General features: G+C 41.9%; 3 protein-coding genes across 3 annotated transcripts; all 3 read left to right on the top strand.

Annotated features, from left to right (window-relative positions):
- The first annotated feature begins 1859 nt into the window (after positions 1–1859).
- On the top strand, positions 1860–7153 carry LOC117611559 (uncharacterized). The gene is made up of 3 exons (XM_034339526.2): positions 1860–2235; positions 4559–4636; positions 5336–7153. Exons 1-3 carry the CDS (start codon positions 2065–2067, stop codon positions 6239–6241), a joined length of 1155 nt encoding a protein of 384 aa, XP_034195417.2. The 5' UTR covers positions 1860–2064; the 3' UTR covers positions 6242–7153.
- A 1033-nt stretch (positions 7154–8186) lies between these two features.
- LOC117611552 (uncharacterized) lies at positions 8187–11243 on the top strand. Its single transcript, XM_034339516.2, has 7 exons — positions 8187–8342; positions 8928–9031; positions 9159–9315; positions 9678–9800; positions 10077–10207; positions 10268–10544; positions 10625–11243. The coding sequence occupies exons 1-7, from the start codon at positions 8206–8208 to the stop codon at positions 10959–10961; spliced, it is 1266 nt and encodes a 421-aa protein (XP_034195407.2). The 5' UTR covers positions 8187–8205; the 3' UTR covers positions 10962–11243.
- Positions 11244–19090: 7847 nt separating this feature from the next.
- LOC117603941 (uncharacterized) lies at positions 19091–20409 on the top strand. Its single transcript, XM_034323567.2, has 4 exons — positions 19091–19368; positions 19539–19772; positions 19901–20062; positions 20135–20409. Exons 1-4 carry the CDS (start codon positions 19357–19359, stop codon positions 20270–20272), a joined length of 546 nt encoding a protein of 181 aa, XP_034179458.2. The 5' UTR covers positions 19091–19356; the 3' UTR covers positions 20273–20409.
- The last annotated feature ends 420 nt before the right edge of the window (positions 20410–20829 follow it).

Below are 20829 nucleotides of genomic sequence, written 5' to 3'. Positions count from 1 at the left end.
CATCCTATTAAAAGGAATTTCACGTTCGACGAGAGATCGTCAGCGTAAGTCGGTGAAACAGAACTGGTGAAAATCGCGGTGGATCGTCACGCGTCGAGCGTAGATCGGCTATGGACCAGGTGTGAGAAAAGCCCTGGGGCACAATAAAATGTCACTCTCTATTGAAGAAACGATCCGTCGTCGGAGCGCCACCCCTAAACGGTGCCTAGATGAATGGTTCTTCTATTCGTGGGCTTCTTTTCTATTGCCAACGGGCACAAACGAGCGAGCGAGCGAGCGGGCGCGGATCAAGCGTGTTTCACACAGCTCGGCGCTAGGGATGCAACTCGGTCCCGTGAGTTTCAACGTCATCGTATATTTCACCCCACAATCGGACTGCCAGACAAATACCCTTATTTGTACACATCCTGTGCATTGTGAGGGGGTATCGCGGGGCACCCAGGGAGCACGAACGACTTCCGGTGAATACGTTTCGTCTACTACTCCTCCTACTTCTCTTTTCTCCGCTCGCGTTCTTTATCGGTCCAAGGGCCGTGTCTCTCCGCCTCTTCCTTCGCGTTTAGTTTCATGCCTCTTTGATTTCATTTTTTTTATTCCCTTTCATCGAGTGGAGGTGGTGGGTGGGACCAGATCGCGTACCTCCGCCATGAAAACCGTATATTGGATCGTGCTACGAGACCTTTTGATAATGCGGATCCTTCGAATCGCGATCATTCGAAACCGATTCTCCTGTTTCCTCTTCCCTCCCCCACTGTCGAAGACCCAGGAAGAGCTGTTTGCATCGTAGCCCTGGGCGGATGCTGGCTAATTGCGGCCAAATTTTCCTGGACACCCTGAGGGCCTTCCCGAAGGCCCTGCGGTCTTTTCCTCGTCACTGCGAGGGTCGATTGATCATCCGTTTCCTCCTAGTTACGCCCAAAACTCCTTTTATCTTCTCGACCATTAATAATAAATGTAAATGAAAATTTACAATGAAACAAAAATTTATTAGAAAACCATGAATGATTCAGATTACCTAAAATTGTTCAAAGAACACTGGCAAGAAGGTTTCTGAGAATGAATATCATCGAGGAACTTGAAGGTACTTTTCAAAGCGACGCGATTCCACGATCAACCGAAGACGAAATTTAATTTCTCCCGAGAACAGGTCAATTTTGGAACAATCTTTTTTCTTCTTTCCTCCCGCATCGGGGAAGGTTTCTTCGCGGCAGAATGCCGTTTTGGACCATATGCTGGCGACCATACGGCACGTGGATAATTACAGTGAAACGCTAGGAGGTTGTAATGCGAGGGTGGTGCACTACCAGATAATATTCGCGACGACAGATTGTACGCAGAGCATACCAGGGAAACTTGAATCTACGTTAAGCGAGTCGTTTATGGAAGAATAATGCTTCGGTAATTTCGTTGCATCAACGATCCTCCATTTCCTTAAATTGAAAACTTTCATACATCCACGAAAAATCTTACAATACAGTTACGATTGAAAATGAATCGCTCGATTCAAAAATGAATCGTTCTATTCAAAATGTTATAATAATAACAGGAAGAAAGGGATCTTCTCAAAGGGTTGATCTTCAGTGAAATTATCCTGATCGGTTTCGTGGAATCAAGATTAGTCGCCGAATGGCGAATTACAAAAAGGAGAAAGGCCAACTCTTTTCGCAGTTTGGCCTACTTCTTTGGCCGGCGAAATAATTCGGCCAGAAGGACGATGATGCAGCGTGGTCGACCATATGCCGAGGGAGATGGTTCCAGCCCACGGATAATTACAAGGGATGCTACGGTTGCCTTAAGGGGGTAGGGACGAGCTGAAATTCAATGGTGGGGCGCGTGGCTACATAAGGAAGGTACCGACCACCGAAGGGTCGCAGTCGGCTCGAAATTTCGGAGGTACCCGCGTCTCTATTCCTCGTCCACCTCTTCGGCCAACACTTTCAATCGTTCCATTCGATAACCAATAGTTATTGTTCCTGTTATAACAGTGTTATTAATACGGACTATAGTGAAGAATTGAGAAAGTGAACGAGTGAGTGAATACACGGTTGAGATACGAAATCGAACATGGAAACATTGTGGTTCTTGTTCTTCGTCTGGTGTACGACGATGGTTACCAGCTTCGATCTTGGACCAATTATCAGAATTGCTCAGTGCAGATCGCAGTGTTTAAGGAAGCATACCACGGATGGAGTTTGCGATTGGTATTCGGGTCAACAGCAAACTAGTTGCAGCATGGTAATTGAAAATTTATCTTTTTATTTATTCTAAGTCTTTTCGTTAAATCTCAGTCCCTTGGGAAGAAATGTATTTAAAAATATCTATTCTCTCTTCTATCGTTACTTGAACGCACACGAACTCTCCTCGTCTCAAATAGACTCACAAGTTGGAACTCGTCACGAAATTTCGAAGCATCCGACGCGACCGTTCCAGGCCACACGTTTCTCTCAAGAATTTCCTCGAAAAACCAACAATCCCAATTTTATTCTCGTCTACCAAACGATAAACAATCTCCTACGAAATCAAAATACCCTGCGAAAAAGTAACTCCGGATCACGTTCGTTTCGATTCGATCATCTGAAAATCGAAATAGGACCCTACCGAGGCCGAATCGTGGCGATAAATCTCGCGTGTCGGTTTTATGGGGCGCCGAGGAAAATCATGGTGGTCGTCCCCACCCTTGGTAGCCACCCCTGGTGGGTCGGACGCGTCGCAGATGGACAGATGGGAATCACGATTAACTCACGCACAATGGCTCGTACCACGTGTGTGTACTCGTAGGGCGTTGCTCATTTGGTGTACAGGGGGTGTCCATTAATTTCGGGGAAATCGATGCCATCTTGCTCGCGTGTACACCCACGGGCAACAAGAAAAAGAATGTCTCTGCGTGTGTGTATGCGTGAATAGGAGACACGTACACGGTTCGAACATTATCGTGGTTGAATCGAGAAGAGTTGAACGAGGGAACAGGGCGACGATGATCCATTCAAATTTATTCCCGAAAGGAGAAAGGAGAGGTCCTCGAGTCTCGTTTCCCTGGGACACATTAGAATAACGATTCTCAAAGAAGGCGGACGCGCGGAGGTGGCTTAACGAAGGTCGTGCTGGAGGGGAACCCCCTCGGTGAAAGAACGTCCAAGTTACGGTCGTCTAATGACGATTATTCGTTGATAGGGGAATCCTTTTGCGCTCGCTTTGAACCGACCTCCTTTCTTTTCCTGCACACGATAATTGTTTCAACTTGGGATCTCGAGGGAGACCGTTCGGTGTTCGACCGATTGGAAACGAGGGGAACACGCCTGAGATCGTTGGCAGGTTCCTCGTCCATTGTTACTTTTCTGAAAGAATCAGAATTCTTCTTCCAATTCGATCGATTAATCATCTTGGACTCGTACCGATAATTTTGGTAATATAATAGAGAAATAAAAATTCGCACCAGCAGGCAATTTAATCGGCCGATGGTAATCGAAGAGCCGTGGATTAGAGGCGTCGATCGCTCCATCAGATTTCATCCAGATGAAATGATCGTACCGTTATCGAGTTACGATCGCTGGAGGGTCGTAAAAACGAGTCCCCTCGTTCGGGAAATCAATGACCGGGGTCGCCGTAAAGTGAAATAAACGGGATGAAAGGGCGCCGCAAACGTCTACACCGAATCATTCGTGGCTTTCAATTTACTGAAATCAGCTCTGAACGATCCAATTTCCTATACAGTCATCAAACTTTCAATTAATCTACTTTAACAATCGATCGTTCCGTTATTTGTTTTTCGCGTATCCATTTCTCATCACCGATGATATAATCAGCTGTTTCTGACTAATCCACCAGAAGCACTCGAGGCCTTTCTTCGAATCTCGTTTACGCATAGCAGCTAAAAGCCGACTGGAAAAATGTTACGGTCCTAAGAAATTATCGCGAGACCGAGTTCTTAGATGGCTGCGAGGTCGCTTCTTCTTTTTTCCGAGGCGTCATTAGCGCGAAAGAGGGAACCTATGTGTGGCTGTTTCTACGAAGCAGCCAGACTTAGAAGGAACATCGTGATGAAGGATAATTCAGGGAGTGAGGGTAGAGGAAAGGGGTCTGTCTCTAAGAGAACAGAATAAAAAAAAAAAAAAAAAGAATCTGGAAACAGGGCTCCACGAGAGACGGTACCCCAATAAATATGAAGACAACAACGACGGTGCCTGTTATGCCTGAAACAGGTTGGAGCTAATTCGGACCCCCTCCTCAATTCTCTCTTTCTCTTTCTTTCATCTCTTTTTTTTTCTTCTCTTTCTGACTGCACCCTCTTCCTTCCCCTGGTCCTCTCTATAGCCGCTTAAATCGCTCGATTCAAGGGTCCCAGCCGATGCTTTCTTATACTCCCTTTCCTTCTTTGCGTTCCTCAGCCGTTCCTCTCCCTCTTCATCCCCCTCCTGTACCGTCGTCCTTTTTACCCGTGCGTGCAAGAGCTTTTTGTTCGACGTTCAAACCTCCCTCTTCCCTCCGTGCTCGCTTCTTTCACTGTGTGTATGTGATTTTATTTTATTTTATTTTTTTTTTTTCTTCTTGTGTGTTACAGTGCTGGCAATACTGCGAGGGCCTGGAGAATCGATGGGAGAAAACGAGAACCATTTGCGAGGGCGACCAGTATCTACATGTAAGTAAATTTAGGGACGAGACGGTCTTTTGGATTAGGGGATGCTGCGAGGGGGAAATTTTCGGTCGTTTCCTTTGACAAGGGGAAATTGCATCGAGGGTTGTTTGCAGTTTGTTTCTGGGGCTATTTCTAATCATTTTCCAGCAATTATTAGTACTACAAATATGTGCAGAAAATTTCGAATTATTTTGAATCTTTGTGTTCAGCTTATGTTAAATTCTTCGAGTGTATCGAACTAGCGGAAAATTCGAATCGATCGACCGTTGGAAACTTTTTTTCGCGGGGGTTAACTTGAAACGTTTCGAAACCGTGGTAGAAATAATCGATGAGCATCGGTTCATAGCCCTGGGACCAGAATAAAGAGAATCCTCGATAAAGGAACGCGAAGATCTACGGGCTGGGAAAATCCTTAGAAACGGCTACCTGTCGATTTTCACGGAAGATCGAGCCCCTTTGCCCTGTAACGCTCGAGTTTAAACAGTCGATGTATCGACCTCTAGAGATAGGAATCTTTTTCAAATATTTGGGCAACGTCTGACTACCAGGTTACGATGAACCTTCAGATCAGGATCCTTTGATGTTTCTTCAGATAAATAGAATGTCTCTTTTTAGAGGATAGTTAATTCGTTCTTTTGGTTAAAAACGAGCGTTCGAAAATTGGCGAAATTAATTAACAGTTGACATTAATTATGTTTCCAGTGTCCAGCATGCCAAACGACCTGCAACTACCGGAAGACAAGGGTAGAAGAAAAGTACCTTCCGTCTATGTTACCAGCACCCAAGAAGGCACCCATAGATCTGGACAGATTCGACGTGGCAGTGGTGATGCGTAAGGTGTACAAACAGTGGCGTGTGACCGGTTATTATTCGGGTGGGCACAATCCAAACCTAAGACCGGACACTTGGATCATCGTCGCCATGGAGGACGGTGTGAAGCACTACAGTTGGCAAGAGTGGGTGCCGAAGCTGGAATCCCTGAAAGAAGGCCCATTGTACGAGGCGACCATCTCCTGGAAGGACGTCCAGACTCAGCTCCAGAAACAGAGATCCCTGGAACAGGTCCGGTTCAACAACCGAGTCAGACAGTTCTTCCTGGAAAAATACGGCGAGAAGGTGCTCGCCGAGTGGAGAAGCCAGGAGGATTCTCAAATATCCGACGAGGTATTCCGAAGGTTCTTCTTCAGAAGGAAGGACGATCGCAACGAGGATTCTATGGAAACTGACAACACACCGTCTACTAGCAATGATTACGAGAAATTGGACAAGGATCAAGGGAATAGGGAGTCTTACGTGGTGTCCTGGGAGCCAGAGACTGGAGGTCTAATGGGTAACCAAGTGGCCGACTCGAATTCAGCCCAGATTTCTTTGGTACCCGGCACGAAATACTTTGTCAGAATCGCTTCGAACGACGGACCAGGTAGCTTCCCCATCGAAGTGGACACCAGGCCTAATTTCGTCCAGGCTAAGAGGATAGAAAGGACCCTCGAGTACCTGTATCCTTGGGACGTCTACGCTGCCTGCGGTTGTGCTGTACTTTCGCTGATCATCCTTGCACTGGCTAAAATCTGCATGAAGAATAAAAATGCTGAGGTTGAAGAAGTTTGAAGCTGATTTTCACGAATAAAAGGATCACCTTAAATATCGAAACAAGGTCCCATGGATTCTGTTAAAATAGTCTACTGTTATGAAACAATTGACAGTGGGAACAGATGATACATAAACGTTTAGTTTTTAATTGAAAATGATTTTAAATTTAAAAGTGTTGTATTATATGTGTATGTAGAAGTAAGTACCGTGAGTCTCAGGAGATTCACCCTTCTTTTAGGGTTAACACATTGACTGCCTTTCGAACATCTCATATTTTCTTTCCTTTTTTGGTTTCGAACAAAATTGTTAATAAAGTCGATGTGTTAATGAATCGTCGATGACAATGACAAACTCAGGGACACGTTTGCCCTCAAGTGGCAAATTTTATCGTCGAATGAATATTAAGAAGGAGACTGCTAGATTATTGCCATTACTAGACTGCGAATGTTTATGCACTTATAAAATAAATTCTTCCAAAATCATTGCAAAAAAATAATATTTACATGAACATTCACGATCTAGATATTACCATTATGTATAACAGTTGAATCAGTTACTTGGATCAACATATTTGCAGAATAAAAATCGTTCAAGCGACCGATTTAATTTCACTTGACACTGTAAATTTGATGTTCGATAGATAAGAAAATAGCCTGTAAAACGTGTAAATGTGCTGGTGTAGTATGTACAAATCGTTGGATGATATTTTTGTACGTAATGGATGGTTAACTGAAAATCACTGCTTGCTCAACGCGCAACGAACAGACTGTTAAAAAGAGTTCCTATATCATCAGAGAAAGTAGAACAGCGCTTTTCGAGGCGCTAACATGTGTATTTATTTGTAAATAGTAGTACGAAAGCTTGTACATAGTTCTTAAAATATAAATAAATCACTTGTAAACAAGCAACCGTTTGCGAACGTGACACGAACACATTTTTATCCTACTCGAAACTTTGGATTTTAATCCCTTCTTTGGCAAAGTATCCTTGGCAGAGGATCAAAATTGAATGACGAGGGTTCCCTAGGTTCTTTCATCGAATTTCGGAAGGGTCGACTGTCCTCCCATATCGAATGGATTTAAACCAGATTACAGAGGGAATCGAACGTTTCAGAGAAATCCTTTGGAAGCCATAGAAAAGAGGATTTCCTCGAATAAACGTAAGATCGACCATGGGAAAACAGGATTTTACTTTCCAATATATCTTTTGCTTTGGACAAATTTTGAAATTAAAGGAATAGTAACCGCGTGAGTAGAAAATGAATATGAGTGGTGGGGATTAACCCTCGGACGACGGACCATGAAGAGAGCCCTAATTTCAATGCAAAAACTAAATTTGGTGGAAGTGGAACCTTTACAATTGAAGATTCTTCAAGCCTGAATTTTAATTAAATTTTCATTTTCTAAATTTTACACCCTTCCTTTGAAAATTATTCTTCCAATAAACTCTTTCGTTAGAAAAATTATATCCTTGTACGTGTCGCGATTGACCCAAGCTCCTCTGTTCATGGATTAACGAATAAATTTCCCAATGAACGTTCTCGAAAGACCGTCAAGCGAAATAACTGTTACACGTCCGAAAGAAATGGCAGAGCTCTCGAGTTGGTTCGATTCGCCCCGGGGACTTTAGCTTACGAATCCTCCCGAGAAAGTCCCAAGAACGTCCATTTCCTTTCGAACGGGGCCGTTAGCAGCGGGAGATACGTACTTGTTTGCTTCGGTAGTCGAAGAGGTACGTTGAACTTTCCCGAGCGGCGAATAATAAACTTGTCGTGAGTCGAACAAGTAAGAATAAAAAAGAATAAAAAAAGAAACGAACAGTCCAGTCCGTGGGGGAAGTCCAGATGTGTACGCCTGTCACACACATGCGGACACACTGAGCAACCATGAAAAAGTGTGCCATGACCTCGAACAAGGTCCCGTTATCCAAGGCGAAGCCTTGGACGCGGTCGTCCTCAGTCTTGACTCGGAAGTCAAGCAAAGATGATACTGCTGCTCGCTTGTCTCAGCCTCCTGATCGGCCCTGGCGAACTGGGCAATCTGAACAATGGACCTTCCGTTGGTGTGACAACTATTTTTGGTCTTGGTGCACTGCCATTTGGATTTGCAGCTGGCCCGAGGTATTATCCATCGATTATCATTTTTTTTAATTTCATTATTTTCATTGGGGAAGCTGTGACCTCTTAAAAGTCAAAAGACTCCTTAGATTCTGGTATACTGTGTATCATATAATAAAAAAGGAGTTATGATAATAATCATTATAATAATAAGGGGATATTGATATGTGTTAGTTTAGGTAATTATTTTCAAACGGAAGTCATACGCGGTATTTGTTACTAGAATTAATAGAATGGAGTAGTATCTTGTTATCAATGATCAGATTGTTACAAGGTTCCGGGTGTCACATGTGTAGTACACCGTTGCTTTAATTACCGAGTCGTAGTCGATGTTATCTTGAACAGTGTTCCCCATGCTCGGTTATGTCTCGTTCCACTATTCTATATACGAATGGTTTCTCTTTTGAAAGTGGTGTGGATCCAATTTCGAAGGCATTGAGTCAAAAGTGATTTCTATTTGTAATACATCCATTGTGATCGTGAAGAATGCGTATTATAAGGGGTACATCGCAGTATTAATTATAGAGGGTATTGTAATTCAATTTTCTAATTTTGTAGCGATAGAATATAAATTTCTATTCCATTTAGATACGTTCCAAAATGGAAGAAGCAAGCATGCGAGATACCAGCATCTCAACATCCAAACTCGCATTACGTCTGCGACGAAGCCGGGGAGGTCAAGTGTTTGCCAGGTAAAAAGAGAAAGAATAAGAAGGGATTAGTAGAACTCGTCCTTAGCAATAAGAAGCTAATGACATAGAAATTCCAGTTTGTATAACCGGTGTTCCTTTCATTTTTCTTTTTTCTCCTTCCTGTTAGGATGGACCGGAGATTTGTGCGACGTACCAATCTGTCGGAAGGGATGCGACCCTCTTCAGGGTTACTGCCGTCGACCCAGCGAGTGTCGCTGCAAATTAGGCTTCTACGGTGAGCTATGCGACAAGTGTGTCACTCTACCGGGATGTCAACACGGCAGGTAAACTTTTCCTGAAAATTTATTATATAAATATTTCAAATAAAACTCTGTAAATCGAACCGCTAAAATAAATCCTCGACAAACGAAAACCGCAATCCACTTACTGCCGGTTTTAATTTCTCTAGAAACGTAATATTCCAGAAGAGATACGATTACCCGAAGCTAAAATTAACCACGAATTTCAAACGAACGCTTTTATCTAACACGTCTACTTGGTTCATTTAACCCGGATCCAACCGTGAAAGTTTTCACCCATGACCAACCCAAAGGATCTTGATTTCCATGTAACGCGAAACGTTCCTTTTCGAACACCACGTATCCATCTCGCGGCGCACCGTGACGCAATTGATTTTCACTTTCAGCTGTAACGTGAGCTTCGAGTGTTCCTGCGATCCTGGATGGAAGGGGATGTTCTGCTCGGAACCGATCTGCGCTGCCGATTGTCTGCCTAACCAGGGATACTGCGAGAAGCCCGGCGAATGCAGGTAACGCGCTAAGGCGTAATGGCGGAGTAATGAACGGTTATCAGTACCGGTAGCGGCGGATCGAAGCAACGAAACCGACAGGTTTTACCCGGCCCTTGTCCCATTAACGTTCATTGCTGCTTTAAAGCAATGCTGATCGATATAAGATTATCCTGATCGCTGGAAAATATGATATTCGAAGATTGGAATTTAATTCTAAGAACAAAGACTTGCAAATTACTTACATTAAAAAATTAAATTGATTTTTATCATCTTTTTGAATTACCTTTTATGTAGATGTCGACTAGGTTGGCAAGGACCAAAATGCAAACAGTGCGCCGTTTTACCAGGCTGCGTCCACGGTACGTGCCAAGGGCCACTCGAATGCCGCTGCGAACCCGGCTGGACCGGACTTCTATGTCAGACCCGTAAGTGACCCTCGAATATCCCAATGTACATTTATCTAAATTTATTTATTCTGCCTGCAGCTATTTGCTCGCAAGGCTGCAGCCGGGAGCACGGTAGTTGTCGTCGTCCAGGGACGTGTAGGTGTCGCGTAGGCTGGACTGGTCCCAATTGCACCGAATGTGTTCCTTACCCTGGATGCGTCCATGGTTCCTGCAAACGTCCATGGGAGTGTAGATGCGAACCTGGATGGTCGGGTGATCTATGCAACGAGAAGCTGACCTACTGCGACGAGCACCAAGGAATCTGTAAAAATAATGCAACTTGCATTAGTATGACAAAGGAAGATGGCAACTACAGGTGATGATACTTGACGATCGTCTTTGATAATTTGATTAATCAATCGATAACGTAATTGTGAAATTTTATGTTACAATTAGATGCATCTGTCCTCTCGGTTACATGGGTCGTCAATGTCAAATCAGAACGATGGTACCATCCACGGAACTGGTACCACCCACGCCAGATTCAACTGAGTCAGAGGCGAAACCGCAAATGGTTCCAGTGAAACCGGAAGTAAACGAGAGCTCCCAGAGTCTCGAAGAAAAGGACAAAAACATGGTGAAAGAGGAGGAGCAAACGGTTGAACCATTAGACCCAATTGTAATCACGGATCCTCCGTCCACGATTGACCCTGCCGCGACTGTCGGAAAATGGCCAACCGAACCACCCACGGAATCACCTGTTACAGAAAGGGACGACGAGAATGAAGCGTAAACAGGAACTCGACTGAGACTGCTTTCTGACTGTTATATATTTAATTAATTTATTTATTTATTGTCATTGCAATTAACGGTAAGAACTCATCGTTATTGAGTGAGATGTAGGTTAATTTTTATAGCCCTTTGAAATAAACACTAATGCGTGTCTAAAGTTGTAATCATAACTGAAATGAATGTTGCAACTCGAAATGGAAATCAAATTTAATACTCGATCAGATGCAAGCATCGGAGGCAAACAAGATGCAAGATTGCATTTCAGGAGGGGCTCGATGGATTTTCGAGAAAGCGACCATTCTGCTATCTCGAATCCAATTACTGCTTTCGATGGCTGGGTAGCAACGTAAATGGTACTCGTAGTAACTCTGCGACCAGTACTTCCCTCGATATAAACGTACATATATAAACATTCCCGTGGAACGTTACGCTCGAATGGTCACGTATTCGATGTTACACGATGCATATTGCACACGCTTACATGTGTCGTTTTCCATCGGCCCGATCGACTGCCCACGTAATCGACCGTCCAAGTCTCGTGTTCCTTACGTAATACCTTGCATTTTTACCCTCCGTTCGTGCGTCATACCCTGGACACCGGGGATATTCTACCACAAAGAAATTAATAATCGATATAATACACCAAAAACTGAAATATTTGAATTATACCAATTAACGTGAATTTCGCTATAAAAACCAATTCATTTCAAGAATTTTGTAACATAAATGAGAAAAGCGTTAATTGTCGAGGCACGCAAATGAATCTCTTCTTACATGTATATCTAAAGCAATGCGTATTACGGTTGCCTTACCAGAATTACGGAATAACGTTTACGTTTTGCTCGACCGCATTGCTGATCGAGGTCTGTCGATCCTGCTGTATGACTTAATCGACGATTTAGTTATGCTTTTAATTACGGTTGCATCGCCTTTCACCGTTCAAAACTAATTGAGACTGAACCTTGTGCGATCGGGAATGATTTAGCAATCGCAAATACCTTCTGGAAAATTTCAACTGTTTTGTAATTATTTTTCTATTGGAATCATAGACACCTTGGTTATCTAACTGACGATGCTAATCAAGGGGGCAATGATTGATTTTATTTTCTAATGATAATTGATGGGTATGAAAGGGCGGTGAAGGTTTGATTGCAGGATCGAAAGTCTCTGAAAATTTCGGATAGTTTTATAGGCGAGATGGTTCGTTAGCGTCGACTAATTTGACGACTGACTCAGCATCGTTGGATTGCAGGTACGACCCTTGTTTGATCGTCGCTAATGAAGCACGTCCAGAGATCGACCTGTCTTTTAGCATGCTTTGATAATCGTCCTTCCAAGAACGTTGGTATGCATCGTCACCGCTCGATCTACGCCTTTTCTGAAACTTATTCTATCATTAACACGTTCGCCATGGAGCGAAAAACATGGGCATTCCTTTACTAAATAAAATGAATCAAAATGATATCAATCAAGTGTGACAAATCGGTTGCATCGTTAATATTTCTTAGGCGTATCACGATTAAAACAGGTCTGATTCAATGCTCTCCTAATTTATCGAATCGAAGGAGACAATTACTTCCAATTACAATCATCTCCAGAAGGAGTCTAATGATGCTGTTAATCAAGGTCGAGCGTTAAACTAACACGTTCGCGATTTTTTTTCTCGCATCGAGTCGATGTAGAATGAAATTAAATCGCGTAATTTACGCAAGTATAACGGTGTGGAAACGAGGCTAAGAATAATGACGGACGGTGATCAGCGAAGAAATGTCACAACGAGCAGTTCTCTCCTTCAACTTGCCTCTTTAATTGCATCCTTAATTCGAGCTTGCCTTCCATATCGAGCCTTAACCCTTTCATTAACGCGTCCGTTGTATAATCACGCTAAATGATTTATTTCGAGCAACTGAGAAGTAATTTGGAAATGGAAGGGCTACAAAACCGGAAACCGATCGAACGATCTTTCTCGAAGAATAAAACGAGCCTATCGAACGGTGCGTTACGCATCGATCGATTAGTGTGTCTCGACGTGGAAACCGGTCGATGTATGTAGCTTCATAATCTAGTTATACGGAGACCCGTGCGTGTCATGCAAATGAACTGAAACCTAACGGGGTCATAGTCCAAATTGCTTAGAATATATTCTAACAATCTAACAGGGAAAACTTAATCACCGTATCGAATAAAAATAAAATTCTTCTTTCTGTATAGAAGAATATTTTAATCGAGATGACATAAGACGAATGGATTTTTCAATGACGCCTTTCTATTTTCGTCGATGGACATCGATAAAATTCGGAAATAAAATGTCGTTTGAAAGTTATAACTGACGGAGTCAACGAATAGACGACCCAGATTATGTATCGCGATACCTATTATGTCGCTGGTGATCGTTTAAAAATGGTAGGAAACACGCGATCGGGCTGGGGGGATAGAAGAGGAAAAGTCGCAAGATCGTTCGGACGGAAGGGAGGGGCAGCATCACGAGCGATTTCCCTTTCAATTGGTTCGCCCTTCGCCGTTCCCGCGATCCGAGAATTCCAGATCCGCAATTGCACAAATGTTGGCCGGCCTGTCTGTACGTGGTCCGCTTTCGAACGGTTAGCCGAATGGAAATCTACCGGTTCGAGCGGTCAGGCCGGAAGGGAAAGGGCGAGCTTCCCCTTTGCTCTCGCTGCTCCGGGGGTCCGTTCAAACGTTCCCCGATAAATAGAGGGCATCCGTTGAACGATCAAAGCGCAGCGTGTAATTACGTTTCAGCATCGCGACGTAGGTGTGCGATTCCGCGCGCACACACCGGGGGAGAGAAACGTTCGCCTGCCTTTGACGCACGCTTGAATTTTAAGTTTCACCTCGACCGACTGATTTACGCTCGTACGCTCTTGCGATAGCGCGATGGAATGGCAAATATTCTAATGATCACCTGTCGGTTAAACTATCCTTGCCGATAAGTAACAGGATCGATCAGCTCCACGCATTACGCACGCATCTTAAATGAAAGGTTTCGTGAATATATTTCTGAAATTTTTTTAATTAACTTTTCAACCCTTGAAAAACGGTGTCTGGAATATATTAGAAGAATAATTTTAAAGAGAATGTAAAATTTAGAAAATTAGAATAATATTTTAAATATCAGATTCTTTAATGATTGTAATACCAATTCTATTAATGAATTTTAAAATAAATAAAGAAAATTGATTAGGCAAATTATAATTGGTATCAAATTTAAAATTCAACCATACTGAAAGTACCAATCAAATTTGATACATTGAGAGTGTAAGTTACGTCACGAATGTGGCTCGATATTATATGGCGAATGATTAATAATGCATTCGATCCTAGCCGGTAATAATCGGCAGATCTGATTTTCCCATTGTCAGTGCGGGTCGTAGAACTGGTACCGTAATGATTCTTACGTAATCCCGAGTGACTATCGGGTCCAAGCATCTGTATTATGCCACACCGTCGTTAACTTAGCGGTTACAATCTATTAGGCACATCGTGTGTACATGCACCAATACCCTCGGATGTAATGCACTTTTCTAAGTAGCACGATTGCGTTTCGTCCAGGGTCGTACGAAGGAAAAGCTTCACGTGAGAATCGCTTCCCTTTTCTTTTTTGCAATTTCGAATTTTTGCATTCTTGCGTGAAAATTACAACGATTTTCCCTTGTCTCGATGAAAGTTGACACTCGCCTTTTCCATCGAATATACCCGATTTCGTTCGAAACTCGTCAGACTCGAATCCTGTGCCTTTTTCCTGGACACAGGAAAGGGAATCAGATGAAGTTTCACCTTCTGTGTCATTCGTTCGGCTGATTCAAGGACACCAAAGAAAAGGCGTGAAATCTTACTTAATGTCTAACATTTGTGTCCTTTTTCTCACCAGAGTGTTTCGTAATTGCAAATTGAAATCATGCTGAATTACGTTCTTGATTTCAATGTCAGCCGATTCGAACGGTCCTAAAATTGTATATCCTTAATTTTCTTATTTGTCTTCGGGAGAAAGCTGAAGTTTGTTTATCGAAACGTTTGAAGATTGTTTTTACCGTTTTTCTCCATAATTTCGCAATGTTTTCGAATCAATAAAAAGATCTTGAAACATCGTCGAACGTATAATTTCGTGTAAAATATCTGAATCGTTCGTAAAAGTAACGGGCGTTCGAGAGACAGTTTTACCACTCTTTAGACATCGTTTACCCGGCGAGTGGCTCATTGCGGATAGTCGGTCGCACGGTTTTGCATATGCACTTCTGCAACGGGCGCATGCATGCCACACGTATCGTTTACCAGCGGGTTGCAACGTTCAACGTGAATGGTCGCTTCTGTTCTGCTGCGGTCGCTGGTACCCTTCACTGAATTCCGATCGGATGCAGTTCGTGAGGGATATCGTTCCGTGGGATCACGATCGTTTCGTCGAGATATCGGAACCAATAATGATCTTAAAAGGAAAAAGAACGTAATTGGCTTCCGTTGAACGGCTCTCGATATCCGACCGTTACGGTTAACTTTGTTACTCTATAGTTTGCTTCTTCTTCAAAAAAGAAGAATAAATTGTTTAAAATTTATGTTAACATTGATCTTGAAGAGACATATTCTTTCCTGACCTTTTCCATCGAATAACTGGCAAGTCGAGATCGTGCAATTCAGCGAGACAAGAATTAGCAGCGGCTGGAAATCGCCCGAGGCGCTTCTTCGTCGCTTGTATAACTAATCTTCATGGTCTGTGACCTACCGCAAGAAGGTCTCTGCCATGGTCGATTTGAATTAACGCTTGCCACGCTCGCAGTTAGCCTTGCTATTGTTCCTTGTTCCTTGTGACCCCTAGCCTTTAACCAACCAACCAGTCGACAGGTTTCAATTTACCGCGGACTCTGATAAAAGTCGCGTGCCGCATGATCGATCGACAAGCTCAGACACTGGTCATATTTAATTTCTGTCATTGCTTTGATCTATGTACGCTCGGAGAAATTATCTTGACTTTTGGCTACGGTTTCTTATTCTTGACACCTTGCGTATCGCTTCCTTGTATCTATAGAATCCTTACTTTATAATTTATAGGAGACTTCAATTCAACTTGACAAGAATTGCAGTAATACACCTCGGCGCATAGATGTCCAAACATAATTATCATAGTAATTTATAATTCCTCACACACTGCGTTATGTTCTTAACGCTAGAACTACCAAATCGCTTCTAAAAAATCTTCCATTTTTTATTTTAAATTACAGAAATTATTAAAGTGCTAATTTTTGTCATGATAGAGAATAATTTTATATGATACTTTATGTTTCATCCCTTATTTATTTATTAAATAAATGCTCATCGAACGCTGGTAATTCTAATGTTAATAAAAAACACAGCTATAAATATATGTTTCAAAAGATGGAATTATTATTTCCTTTAATTTAAATTAATAATAATCTGTGCAAATTTAAAAATGCTTGTCTCCAAAGAGTTAATTAGACTCGACAGCGTTGATACATTTCTCAAAGGGAGAATCATTAGAGTGTTAATAAAAAGGTCAGTGCAATCGTTCGTCGATGAATAATGATCGATGGTATCTATAAGTTATGCCGTTTGTAATTGCTTGTAAGCTCGTTAATTCTCTGACGTAAGTATGAGCAACTTCAACAATACTGTGGCTTATGTATAACATTGTCCGAATGTGTCGACGGCCTATTGAAATGGGTGTGTTTCGCTTGCAGCGAAATTTCTCACGTATCCTGTATCACGTACCTTATTTCATCCACCTTATCTATCGCGTGTCTAGGATTTTGCTCACACGATATTTCATTCATTTCAAAAATCCTTCCTTCACGCTAAGTGGCTTTAACATATGAAATTTCTTATCGATACACTATTCTAACGAAAAGTGTTTTGTACTCTGCTTTGCAACATTGTTCTAAACTTAATCACAGGAATAATTATAATCATGTTATAATCAGCCCTGGATAATTTTTAAATTTTTAAAAAAGATTGTGACGTTAAGGATTTCGAAACGATCATAATGCATTAGTCATTGACTATTCGTCAATTTTTAGGTACAACTTTCACTGGTTTTAGCCATCAATCATGACGTGGCCGAAACCAGTTCCATGGAATTTTTAATACAATCTCTGACTCAACAAAGTAATGCACAGAGGAACAACTTGTTTATCGTAGGGACGTTTCGTTGAAAAAATTTTCACTCCTGGATAAGGACTAGTCACCCTGAATATTCTTACAGATAAACGACCCAGAAGCTTTCCTCGTACGTTAGCTTGACTTACGTAAGAAAGATCTTGATAGCAACGAGGCAGTCACTGTTTTCACCGGCACTATTAGCAAATAGTCAGAGGAATTCGTATTTTTATCCCTTTGTTCGGGGGTGAACTAGAATTTAAATTTTTATTGGAGGAATGGTGACATGACTGGCCCTAATTTTAACTATTAAGATAAAGGGTTGTTTTCCTTTATCTTTCTTAATTTTCGGGAATTTTTAGAGAAGTGCAATTAAAATATGTGCAAAAACGTAAAAACATAATTAGAAAAAACATAAATTTACATTAAGTGTTAATTAATTAATCCTCAAATCTCTATCTGTCCTTCAGGAATCAACCCCAATCACTTCCTAATCACTCCGCTCCTACTTTTGCTTCCCATATCGCTCCCTTGTATCTATAGGATCCTTACTTTATATAATTTATAGGAGACTTCAATTCAACTTGACAAGAATTGCAGTAATAGATCCTGATTCGAGTCAATGAAATCGCTTGTGCAAATCAAGAGATCGTGACTGATAAGACATCAAACGATCCGTTTCGTTCTTAATCAACCAGTCAGCTGTTTGAAACTCTATATTACGTCACGCTTTCTAAGTTTCGGGTCACTAATGACGAACTTGCATTTTTTTTTTCTCGTCGTTTTGAAATACACCCGCTAAGGCAATAACAAAGAAACTAACAAACGATAAGCCTGATTATTTTCCAACGCCAGATGTGGATAATAAAACTGTCGTGTTTCTGGACTGAACATGATTGGATCGATCTGAATGGCTTTGTCGGACTCGATTTAAGAGGGAATGTTAAAGTGAACTGACTGTTAAACTAAGTAATACAAATCGGGATAAAGATCGATAGAACGATGCAAATAGATCGATATCAATTGTAAAATAGGGATTCTTTTACTGGTATTGCCAGTATTCTGGTAATGGGTCTTGAAATTACAAAGCGCATTCTATAATGAAGCTATTACAAATGTACAGTCTTAAAAAAGTAAGAACTTGTATCCATAAAATAAAAGTTTATGACGTTAACAAGATCTTTCCAGTTCGCTTGCATTTCAAAGCAAAATGTAAATTGCAACATTAAATTATACTAAACTGTAAGAAAATGGATGTAAGTTAAATTTCAGATTGTATCAAATGTTTAAATAAAAAATTTGTTTAGAAAATTAAAAATTCAGATTAATCAGACTGCAGACACATTAAATTAGGAAAATATGCAGAAACTGGAAAATGAAACCAGGAAATGTCTCTCCTGGGTTATAAATACTTCTGAATATAAAGTTTCCTACTTTTCCAGATCTATTAATTTCTACTCGTTACGCTGTACGGTATTGCATAATTTCTAAGTGATTTTGCTACATACGCCTCGGACTTCATGCAATTAATTACGGTGTCAATTATAGCTGCACGATTAACTAAAAACTGTTATCTTATCTTTTTCATTTTGCAATTAACAGCAACTGATATTACAATTCTCTTTGCATAATATTTTTCCTATGCAATATTTCAAATTAGGAGAAACAAACCCTTGCAGGTTCAACGCAACTTTAATTAATAAGTATTCTTTTTTTGCAATTTTACCATTGAGTAATTCTATGCAATTTCTGACCAATTACTACTTCCCAATAAATAGAAAAGGAAAAAACAGCTTTGCTACCCTTCAACATTTCAAGCAATCCTCAGCAAACATTTCACACTTTCTCTCAGAAAATTCTTTTCCAATTTATTACAGAATTACGGTCTGTCGTCATTTCCAGCGATGTTAAGTATCCTCATTAAAGAGTCCGCCTAAGCTCGAAATGCACACTCGGTTATATATGTATGCATCTGCATAAACTGCTCGCGTTCCATGTACCCGCCACTAGTGCACGTTCAACGTGTTATACAATCGCTGGTGTACATTATATATTATAATGTGTAAAACTGTGTGACCGTATCTTGGGTAAACAGTACATATACGCGGTAGGTGTGGCGATAGAACACCGATCGGGCATTGGCTTTCGATTGGCGGGGTGCACGCACAAAATGAAAGTGAATTCCCTATATAAAGGGTGGTTTTCTAGCTACGCGACAGAAGCCATTTAATTTTCCATACAGGACACTCTAGCCAAAGTATTAGCCGGTCAACATGAGGGCCCTGGTACGTTACGTTTTTATCTGAACGAATCGTCTCGTGGCTTCGAAATAAACTTTTCTCAAATCCCTCTGTGATTTTCTTACGAGTGTTCAAGTTTTCGTGAACGTTCCTAGTGAAAAGTCTTCTCTTTTATAAACCAACCAATTATCTGACATTCTTCTTTTTCCATCAAGGTATGTGTGATGCTGATCGCCGTGGCGTTCGCCGCCGAAGAAAAAACGGTCCAGAAGCGTGGACTGCTCGGTTTGGGAGGTTTGGGCGATCTGGGCTACGGAGGTCATGGTCTCCTCGGTGGTAGTCTGGGACACGGAAGTGTGGCGGTCGCCATTCACGATAGGCCTGTCGCCGTACCAGTTCCGGTCCCGAAACCGTACCCAGTCGCCGTCGACCGACCAGTCCCAGTAAAGGTGAGAATAACGACTGCACTTCCTGCTTGCTCTTACAAAACTAGACACGCTCTATTAATCCTGAATATTTTCATGCGAACGTTCCTATAATTCCTACGAATTTGTGCGTTTTCTTCTGTTTTCTTCAGGTACCAGTCGCGGTCCCGCATCCAGTTCCAGTGGCAGTTCCGGTCCCCCAGCCTTACCCTGTGGTTCAAACCAAAACCATCACGGTTCCAGTCGACAGACCCGTTCCAGTATCGGTTCCAGTTAAAGTGCCCGTACCTGTACCGGCCCCGTACCCCGTCAAGGTGAGTCGAAATCGACGTTTTTGATTTTTTCCCTGATTTTATTAATTACGACCTTTTTAATTGCATTTTCAGGTCGCGGTGCCCCATGCAGTTCCAGTCGCTGTTCCCCAGCCCGTCCTCGTCAAGGAAACTGTTCCCATTCTCGTTCATGGACACGGTTTGGGACACGGTTTGGGACACGGTTTGGGACACGGTTTGGGACACTACTAGATGAATTTTTCACCCACCTTCCCTTAAAATCTTGCCACCAACCCCTTTCGCGTCTAACCCCTTCGCAGCATCGCAAGAGACATCATGACGAGCGCAATACCAAAACACGTTCTCCTTCCGCCGTAGTGGTTACGAATCATGCAATAAATTGATTTTATAAATGTTTTTTAAAGAAACGTCTGCTATTTTCTTCCTCAAATTACCCATCTTCCTTTGCTCGAATGCCAACAACTTTCGAGGGTAGTTTTAAAGAACCTCGGCGTTGAATGAATTATTAATTGACCGATCCTTCTCGTTAAGTCCGTCATTAAGGTATTAATTATACGCAAATGATAATGTTTCGACACTTCCTCGCGCGACAAGCGATCGGCATCTTTTATCTGATCCTCTTATTGTGTAGAATTCTCAACCCGAACCTTGGCTGCGATTTCGCGCGATCTGGGAACCTCGACGAATCCCGATTCTCGAAATCACACGGAGTTCATAGAATGCGGGTCACGTTGAATTTTCCTTTAGGCTTTCCTTAATCTGTGTCTATATTTAGTAAGCCCCTTTTT

This window comes from Osmia lignaria, chromosome 9, assembly GCF_051020975.1.
Source record: "Osmia lignaria lignaria isolate PbOS001 chromosome 9, iyOsmLign1, whole genome shotgun sequence".
NCBI lineage: Eukaryota > Metazoa > Arthropoda > Insecta > Hymenoptera > Megachilidae > Osmia > Osmia lignaria.
The sequence above is the reverse complement of the archived record's forward strand: the minus strand, read 5'-3'. Positions and strand labels throughout refer to the sequence as shown.